General features: G+C 38.9%; 2 protein-coding genes across 5 annotated transcripts; one reads left to right on the forward strand and one right to left on the reverse strand.

Moving 5' to 3' along the window:
- The first annotated feature begins 96 nt into the window (after window positions 1-96).
- pcnp (PEST proteolytic signal containing nuclear protein) lies at window positions 97-3869 on the forward strand. Its single transcript, XM_088370626.1, has 5 exons — window positions 97-200; window positions 621-847; window positions 1551-1625; window positions 2104-2159; window positions 2639-3869. The coding sequence occupies exons 1-5, from the start codon at window positions 155-157 to the stop codon at window positions 2745-2747; spliced, it is 513 nt and encodes a 170-aa protein (XP_088226752.1). The 5' UTR covers window positions 97-154; the 3' UTR covers window positions 2748-3869.
- On the reverse strand, window positions 2161-9271 carry LOC148400442 (interleukin-18 receptor accessory protein-like). 4 transcript variants are annotated; one of them, XM_088370614.1, is made up of 12 exons: window positions 9006-9232; window positions 8743-8938; window positions 8439-8592; window positions 8204-8372; window positions 7755-7826; window positions 7401-7530; window positions 7129-7283; window positions 6237-6374; window positions 5421-5522; window positions 5207-5350; window positions 5014-5129; window positions 2161-4498 (listed from the first exon to the last, which is right to left on the reverse strand). In XM_088370614.1, the coding sequence occupies exons 1-12, from the start codon at window positions 9091-9093 to the stop codon at window positions 4208-4210; spliced, it is 1755 nt and encodes a 584-aa protein (XP_088226740.1). In that variant the 5' UTR covers window positions 9094-9232; the 3' UTR covers window positions 2161-4207. The 4 variants fall into 4 exon arrangements, with proteins under 4 accessions (XP_088226740.1, XP_088226742.1, XP_088226743.1 ...); XM_088370616.1 differs by having other exon boundaries at window positions 8439-8570; window positions 8798-8938; window positions 9006-9174; XM_088370615.1 differs by having other exon boundaries at window positions 4367-4774; window positions 4958-5129; window positions 9006-9271.
- Window positions 9272-9453: the final 182 nt, after the last annotated feature.

A 9453-nucleotide genomic window follows, 5' to 3' on the forward strand; every position in this document is an offset into this window, starting at 1 on the left:
TCCATTTTTCAATAGTCGAAGGGTGTTCAAAAAATAAACAAACTGAATGAAAGTGGAATAGACAAGGGACGGAATTTCTCCGTTGGTGGCGCCAAGACGCTCGGAATGAAAACTAAAACGAAGAAGAAGCGGACTGCAGCCCATTTAAGTTAAAATGGCGAACTTCGAACGCAGCAGGAGAGACCGCCGCGACGACGGAGGTGATATCTGTGCTATTTCAATCATTTTAACACGCTTTTTAATTAAGTCTGTGTATGCATTGCTTACCATATTCCCCAATCGATTAGAAATATGACACTTGTGGTGCCCATCCGAAAATTTAACGCGCTAACATGTCGTGTTGTTTAGCAAAGATACCATCGTATGTTGAAATTGCAAAAAAAATAGTATCCAGTCATCGTATTCTGTGCTTATGCGCTAAGGTTACAAGTGGCAAAAATGTATTTGAGATAGGTAGCTTTGCTCAACTCTATCTCAAACTGGGCAGTGCACGCATGACCTAAATTTAGACGTTTTTTTATGTCACATTTGGTGGCTACAAACATAGCAGTGCAGGTAATGTTTTATAGCTCTGTAACAAAACCATTGTTCACCTTGGTGAGTTGTCTTGCCTCAAGCAGGGCCGCTGGAGGAGGGAGGCAGAGTGAAAACTAAGCCTGTCTCTTGTAGCACGGTGGGCGGAGGAGCGAGCAAACTCAAACGCACATCCCAGCATCTTTCATCTGAAGATGAGGACGAAACTCCGTCAGATCCACCAGCGCCTCGCAAAGCATCCAAAATAGGTTTCGGCACGAGCAGCAACACTGGGATAAAGTCAAATCCTATATCGATCAAGCTTGGAGCAAGTGTGAGTTATGGTTTGCTTCTTTGATTGTTTTACTTGTTGAGCTAGTAGCTGGTCGTGAGGGGCAGCTTCATCTTCCGGGGACCTTCTGAGCTTTGTGGTTGGAATCTAGACTTCAGCTTTCCTGTGTAGAGTTTTGCATTATTTTCTTTGGGTACTACAGGAGGAAGCCCTCTTGTATTCTAAAAACATGCACATTCAATCAGTTGAAGACACAGAATTATCCTTAGGTGTGAATATAACTGGGAATGTTTGTCTATATGTAGAGATGAGAAAACTACTCACATGCGCTAGTTGAGTAGAGAATCACACATGCCTGATAAGTAAACAATGAAACACAGCCTCATCTTGTATGTTATATTTTCTTCAGATATAAACACATGTAAGTCCATGTGAGTTTAGGCACCACAAGTCACAGCATATTGGCTAGGGATCACTCTAGCTGACATAAAAAAAATCATAAAAAATAAAGACCAGCCAACAAGGTACCTGAGGCAAAGCAAGATATTTTTTAAAAATTTAGATATATTTTTTTAGGTCCTTGAGAGATAACCAGAAAGTGTTTATCAGCTAGGCTCGAGATCACTCCGCGAGACCCGAATGAAGACTAGCAATACAGAGTTTGTCTTGAGGAAATATGTTGAGGTAATCATGGATTATGCTGTGAAATGTAATCCCCCCTCTTTTCTCACTATTTTGCCTTTAGAAACCTAAAGAGCCCGTACCAACAGCCCCTCCTAAAAAGCTTGGCTTGGCATCCGTCTTCAACGAGGATGATGATGTAAGTACTGGAATGGAAGAATTGCCAAAGACAATTGTACTTTTTTTTTTTTTAATACTAACTAGACAATCATGAATGGGGAAACCTTCTAAACATCTGGCCTTCAAATGTGGTGAGCTCCCCCTCCCATTTCTGGGTAGGGGTGTAGTCATTAAACCTGTCTCCTTTGCTCTGTAAAACGTCAAAATTGCAAGGTCCTTGATAAATTATTTGCTTGATAGTTTCGAAATGTAATCGAGGTATTGTGAAGTTTGCCTATAATATGACTCGAGCTGCAAGAAGATGTAGTAAAGCAGATGTTTGCTTTTCTTTTAGTGCTGAGAGAAGACATGTCTTTATTTCTTCGTCTCTAACGGACAACGACATTTTTACAACATGACTGTTCCTGTTGACATGTTCTCAGAAAAAACACATGTAAAAAGCATGGCCTAAAAGACCACCAATGTAAATGAGCTGATAAAATGTTCTCACCTTGCAGAGCGAACCTGAGGAGATGCCCCCAGAGGCAAAAATGAGAATGAAAAACATTGGCAGGTACATTGACAACTTTGTTTTACTTCTGTCTGGTCATTTTTGAACCCCCACATATTTCTTTGGTGACATGATTTCTTTTTTGTGATATCCTTATCTGTGAGTGTAGTAAGATGAGTTTGAAATATTGCATTGCTTTGATATCATTGCGGTGTATTTACTGTCAAAATCGCTATTTTCATTGTTAGTAATACTTGGCCAGTAATTCACAAAGTGTAGCATGCGGGCTCCCTCTAGTGGCATTTATGGGAAAGTCACATGAATTAAATGTTGAGCTGTATTTTTTTATTTTTTATTTTAAAACAGTGCATTACTCATTTTTTTGCAATTCAAGGGAAGTTTCAATTTCTCCTTTAGTGTTTGACAAATGTATAACTAATAATCATAAAACGTTACTAAAATTAGGATCTTACTACAGTGCATTCATTTGTATGTCAAGTCCCGTCAGCTTTTAACATGTTATTTATCTGAAATCTTTTTAGGGAGACTCCGACATCAGCAGGACCAAACTCCTTCAACAAGGGCAAGCAGGGCTTCTCTGATAATCAAAAACTTTGGGAGAGGAAGCTGAAGGCGCACACAGACAAATAATGAAGCAAATCCTTTTCCTGCCACTCATGGCATCTCAAGTCTCAGTAAAATCACACCCGAGATCTCTACAAAGGCTTAAATTATTGCAGCCTCTGCTTTGACCATGCCCCACCATGCTTTTAAGTCTTTTAGCGTTCTCGCCTTATGACCTTAGAGCTGAGCAATGGAAAAAACACAACCGTGTGTGCTGAGCATGACATCTAATTGCTAATATGAAAGCCTCATGGCTCCCTTACCTTCCTGCTACTTCATGCATAGCTGGCCAGCTGTTCTTCACCTTTGAGCCGCTGTGCATATACATGTAAATATAAGTGTGATTGTGTTTTGTTTTGGCATTTGTTTTATCTATAGCAGGGTTGCAAAGAGGTGTGGTGACTTTCCATTGGAAGCTTGGGAAATACAGTATTCCAATTAATGGATATTAATAAAGCAATGGCTCTTGACTGCAAATACTAGTATGTTTGAACACTGCTAATGCAAGGTGCCGCTGTGCCTGGTTGTTTTAGTCAGGACACTGCTAAAATATATTTCGCCCAACTATAACTTCCTTATTATGAGCCAACTTTTAAGTTTATAAACTGGTTTGTTCCCTTTAATTCCTGTGGAAAGGTGCCAGCTTGATGCTATTCTAGAATTTTGCAACCCTAATACTTAGATCAAAATGTCATATCCAAGAGTGACTTTGACAGATTCTTTTAGTTAGGTTTTTTTTGTTTTTTGCGCGCGTGCTATCTTATCCTTCACCCTATTCCTCCTCTGTTGTATTTTGGTGTAATATCACTTTTTGAAATTACACCACAACAATGTTTGTTGTTTGTTTAGTAATAGCCCGAAAAATGGAATCATCTGTCTTCAGTGTGAAATCATGCAAATACGTAACTGCTCCCTAAAAAAATAACCTGCTAATGGTAATCATAAACAAGGAGCACCCGTGAAAAAACAAAGCAAGGAAGCCTGAGGAAGAATAACATAAGTCACTGACACGATGTGATTTTAGCTTTCTGTTACCTGCAACTTTGAAATCAACATTATAACATTTAGAATTCACAATTGGTTACCTAAACTCTAGCTACACATGATATAGCGTTTTAACAAACAGTCCAATAAACATTTTGCAAAATATTTGAGTCGTTTCTGTTTGCCATAAGAAATGCAAACACTTGCACTAACGCGTGAAAACATTGCAGTTTCATTTTAACATTTAACAATTTTTGCCATCTAACAATATTTCTATCTTGCTCGATATGATACTTCTTGTACTTGACACGCATACACGTGCATTTCTAATTAAGGTTTCATTTTCTGCATTCCCTGACACATTTTATTCATGTCACAAATAACATAAGCTGCATGTCGATGTTTTAAGATTTATTTTAAATAAACCAAATTTTCATCACAATGACATTTTCATGTCATGGATGAGTGATTTGTATTGACGAGCACTCAAATGTAAAGTGATCTCAGTGCATCTCTATTCTTAAATCCTGGTCTCTAAGATTGTTTCCAAAAGGGTCATGGGAAATGACTCGAGTGACACTTCTTACTCTGTGTTTGGGTAAGGCCTTCTTTAGTGACCTCCAGAAATTGCCGGTGGCGCTTTCAGTTTGTCCCAAATTCCAGTCGAGGCTAGGAAGCACCTTCAAGGCCCTTTGGACCACTGAGGGCAGAGGTGAATCTAGCTGTTCGAAACATGCGGAAGTTCTACTTGTCCATATAAGCAGAATTTTAAGAGTAGAGCTCTGCAACAAAACCTTACAATACAAAAGAGTAAGTTGTTAGTGGTTTTGCTGTGATTAAATTACATTATATCAATAGATTAATGTATTGGCTATTCACAGTTTAATTTTCCATTGAATACAACATTGTAATGGATGAGAAATGAATGTCGTATGTGAACCAGTGGAAACGGAAATTGGGTGGGTGATGAATAGAAGGGGCTCAAGGATAGAGCCATGGGGAACACCTGTGGTGCCTGGGGAGGTTTTTGGTTAGTGTAAGAAGAGTGGATGATTTCTAAATAAAAAAAAGTTATTAATTGTACTAAGTTCATCTTGTTTTTCCTTGTTTTAATCACTTCACTGGTTTCTTTTATATCAAACAAATTGTTTTAGGTTCTTTACCTGACATGTTTTGGCGGTTTCTTCCGCCTTCATCAGAGTGTCTGATGACAATTTGTTTGATATAAAAGAAACCAGTGAAGTGAAAAAAAGTTTTTTTTTTTTTTTTTTACCAACAATGCCTGTGTGAGTATTTTTTTTTTACTTGCCTGTATTCCTGATTCCAGAACAAACACAGCATTGCTGTTAGACAAATAGTCAGCAGACACAACACAGATGAGGATCTGACTTCTTCGAATTGCATGTACCACATCGTTTGTGTAGGCTACCAAGGAAAAACAGACGTCATTAAAAACCATGACTCCACTCATGTGCAGGTGTACTGAAAATTGATCTTCTCACCTCCACCAGGAAGCATGTCCCTCTCCATCAAACAGAGACGATAGCCCCACAAGTCCTCCAAAACCATGGGAATCACCACCTCAGGTGGCCTCAAATTGTCAATAACATGCTCAAGATTGAATGGTTCAAAGGTGGACGGAGAATCTGCAATATGAATATTTGGGTTTTTTTTAGTCTCCTCCAACCACAGTGACCTGAAAACATGTCCCATTACCGTGTGAGTTTGGACTTGATTGCGCGGAGCATGTCAAACCTGCCGCCTCATGATGTGGAGAGGTCCACACGTATGAAAAAAAAACATCAAACTCTTTCTCATCTGAAAAAGTAAAGATATTCATTATTTGGAAAAATTACTTAAATGAATTATTTGGAAAAACGAGGGATTTTAAATAGATTTCAATTCACAGCTGCTGCCGTCTGTGAGAAACTGTGCAAATGCGATGTAATTATTGGAACTGTAACCCCCACGCCTTCATTAAAACACCGCCCCACTGGCCATTAAAAATACATACAGTATTTATGTATTATGTATGTATCATATTTATGATTAACATGATACCTAAGTGTCTTTTCATAGTTTTGAGACTCCCAATGGCAGGTAAGACAGATACCCCACAGGTCAAATTTGACGTGATATATACATTTTGTAGCATCTGTAGAAAATATTTTCCTTTTTCTGTGTTTTGGGTTGACTTTACGAAAAAAGTAATTAAATATCGACTTGAAAGAATGACTTTCAGAATATATTATTTTGTTTTTATTGCTTTGAAATATCAAAATAGGCTAAATTCGGGAAGGGATGTGCAGCTATACACATTGTATGTCACATTATATTCCATCTAGGGGGAATGACCCAGTTTGACAATAGACACTTCTGAGAATGCAACTTTCCTGTTGTGGTAGAATTTTGAGTTGATATGAAACCACATCCTGTGAAGAATAATGTCAGCAGTAAGTCCGTTGGACATCTACTGATAAATCTACCAATGTATGATGTGTGCGTGTGTGTGCGTGTGTGTTGCATTCCCACCTGCATCAACTTTTTCACTTTGCAGGCGTGAAATGTAGATAAGTTGTAGTTCCAACCATTTCACACGCAAAACAATGGCTACCCCAGCAAGTAACAGCAATGATGCAATTGGATAACTAATCAGTGATGGCCATTTTTCTGCAAATAAAACATATTGGTTATATTTGTTGTCTATTAAAACTATAATACTGTCCTGTAAATAGTATATTTGGCTATTTAAAGGTCCTTGAGTCTACAAGGTTGACCTGACCAACAAACCCTGGACCTTTTCAGTGTCCATCCACCCTGTAAAATAAACAGCCTCAGCCAAAAGCTCTTCAAGTTTCCAAAACAGATGAGCACATTTTTTCCCTCAAAACATTTTAACGACTGCAGTTGTAACAGTTAAGCATAAAATGTAAATCAAATGCATAAAGTAAGCTGTTGTAAACAGGCTGCTGATTATGGTGGCCCTGGGGTCCAAAACACAAATGCGTACAAAAAACAAGGGGAAAGAAAGAAAGAAAGAAAGAAAGAAAGAAAGAAAGAAAGAAAGAAAGAAAGAAAGAAAGAAAAGCGAATTATACATTACAGAAGATAAAAATTACATAAAAATTGAGTCACGAACAAAAGATTTGCGAACAAAAGAAAAGAAATGCAAAAGCAAGCATACAAGAAAAAAGGATCACAAACAAGAAAGGAATGCAAACAAAAACAAGTAAATAGTGAAAAAGAAGCAAAAAAATGATGATAATAATAATCACGGAAAAAATGAAGCAAACAAGATTCAGGGCTTAGTTGATTATAAGTACCTGTGGCAGGATTTTTACTTTCTGGATCTGGATTTGACACCTCTGGTTATGTAAAGTACTTCAATAAAGTGACAATATAAATAAAATCAGTATACATGTACCTTTAGTTTTCTTCTTGAGCTTGACTGTGACACTGCTGTTCCCAGCAGAGTTTGAGGCCATGCACGTGTACGTGTGCTTCAGATGAAGTGCTGTCACCTGCTGTATAAGAGCTTTGGTTGTAACCAAGTACTCTTCAAATGTCACCCTGTTGCATCTGAAAGGCAAAATGGAAAGTCACTTATGTGTCAAAATCATAAACATGCCCTCAATCATCAGCAACAAACAAATATGTGACAAAAGAGCTTGGATTTGTAAAGATAATGACACTTACCGCTGGCTCTCTGTTTGCATCAGATTTCGTTTGCCTCCTTCGTCTCCATAGTTCATGTACCACTGCACTTGTGGTGAAAAGTTGACCACAAAAGGGAAATGTACCAGACAACTCAGCGTGTGGCGCTCCCCTAAAACAAACAACAAAACACTTTATCATAATATATACATACCTGGGAGAATTAGTGGTTCCTCTAAATGCAATTGATAGTGGTGGTTTCAAGAGTTGGACTAAGTCGAGTAACTCCTCACTAAAAGTCCAGATACCAAAAGCGCAGCCCATCACTGGGTTTAATGTTACTTCTTGTGCCTAAATGTAATGGAAGGTGATTTCAATTGGATGTACAGTGCTTACCCAACTCCACTTCTTGTGGTGCGCTGTCATCAGGTAATGTAATCCTTGGAGAGGCACTCACTTCTTCAAAGGCTGATGAAAAGACAAGTTTGTTTGTTTGTTTATTCAATTATTTATTTTATTTATTTCACAATGTTACCTCATTGTACAGTTATATAGAGGGGGAAAAAAACAAGCTGACTGAACTCCCACAAATTTCCAAGTCAGCATTTGGGAATTCAGATAATCACATTTTTTACCCCCTCTGCCATCATTCGCTGAAAATCTCAGTCAATGATTGTTTTGCCAATGCAATTTAAGTAGGGATGGGCGAGGTATCAGTGCTCAACTCATTCCTTACCCCCCCCCTCCAAAAAGCAGGGGGATACTGTCAAACTGACAAAATAGCTATAAAAATGAAAAAAAAAAAAGTACATTCATTTCATTCATACACCACAGAGTGCACTCACGTATGGCAGTTACAGCAACAGGCCTCCTGAAGGTCCACTGTACTCCTTGCTCTACAAAGTGTTTATCGCAAAAATATCGCCCTGTGTCATGTTGGCTAACTGTGCAAAGCTGCAACCCGCCGTTCCTCACACAGTTGGCACGATGCATTTTTGATATACTTTTGTCACCCTGAGAGAAAGAACACCCGGGTGTTTCCGTTACATCAAATCTTGAATATGTCTGCCTCTGTCTTACCTTGTACCAGGTCACACTTGTGCTAAGTGTACAGTTGAATCCAGGGCAGGGGATGGTCCCTCCTGCACGTGCAATCAGCGTGACAACCGCTTCCTCATCCTTGTAACATGGCAACCGGTGTTTGTCCATCACCTGCAGATAGAGGAACATTGTGCTGCCATTTGACAACACAAACGCCCCAAAAACGGAATCCTTTGGAAATCAAGTGGCAAATTGTGAGAATCTCTCTCATACAGGGCAGTCGGCATAAAAAGTTTGAGGACTACTCTGATACAAGCAAACACAAAAATAAGCATGACATTACCCATTAAGTAAAGTGTAATTTCCTGAATGGTTGGCTTGGGTTAGGAACTCCGTACCACAGTCGAAAAAAAAGTCTCCATTTTCTCCTCTTTCTGCTCGCATCTTGTGCCACGTAACCTTGTTGTTGGTGCACGGCATCAGAAACATTTCCCCCTCCACAACTCGATAGTGCTGCTGTATCGTAGTCGTGCGAGGGCCTGGAGGAAAGACACCTTAGGCTCAAAGCATTTACATTTAACATTCTTTTGGCTTCAAAACAAATACCTGTTTTATCACGTTGATTGCTATTCACACAGCATCCCTCCAAGAAAATGGGAAATACCCCAAACAGCAGAATATATCCAGTTTGCATCCCGCTTAAATGATCACATCATGACTTTGCCAGCACTTTCTCTCAAACCTGCACGTACTTTCTGCGTCTTGAATGCTCAAGCAGATGAAGATGCTGAAGTAGGCGGTAGCTACATTACGGAGTGGTTTCCTGTGTCAGTGCAACTAAAATGAAATCATGGAAATTGCTCTAGTGTTTGTGCATGCTGAAAACCACACTACACCTACTATGTGAACTACAAAAGAATTTCACAGTAATGATTTGTGACACTTCTCATCAAGCACGTTGCCCCAAAACAATCAACCTGATGTAGATGGAGCATCATTAAATATGCAATGTTTAATTCTCTTGTTATATTTGATGCTTGCATTTCCGCCGCAT

This window comes from Syngnathus floridae, chromosome 3, assembly GCF_059516105.1.
Source record: "Syngnathus floridae isolate MCC-2025c chromosome 3, RoL_Sflo_1.0, whole genome shotgun sequence".
Lineage (NCBI taxonomy): Eukaryota > Metazoa > Chordata > Actinopteri > Syngnathiformes > Syngnathidae > Syngnathus > Syngnathus floridae.

Excerpts from the sequence above, each read along its gene's own strand:
- pcnp (XM_088370626.1), top strand. The coding sequence starts at position 155 with ATGGCGAACTTCGAACGCAGCAGGAGAGACCGCCGCGACGACGGAG. Across the intron at positions 848-1,550 it reads CGATCAAGCTTGGAGCAAGT|AAACCTAAAGAGCCCGTACC; the intron begins GTGAGTTATGGT and ends TTTTGCCTTTAG. Across the intron at positions 1,626-2,103 it reads TCTTCAACGAGGATGATGAT|AGCGAACCTGAGGAGATGCC; the intron begins GTAAGTACTGGA and ends CTCACCTTGCAG.
- LOC148400442 (XM_088370614.1), bottom strand. The coding sequence starts at position 9,093 with ATGCAAACTGGATATATTCTGCTGTTTGGGGTATTTCCCATTTTCTTG. Across the intron at positions 7,531-7,754 it reads ACCACAAGAAGTGGAGTTGG|GGGAGCGCCACACGCTGAGT; the intron begins GTAAGCACTGTA and ends TGTTTGTTTTAG. Across the intron at positions 5,523-6,236 it reads AAGTGAAAAAGTTGATGCAG|ATGAGAAAGAGTTTGATGTT; the intron begins GTGGGAATGCAA and ends TTACTTTTTCAG.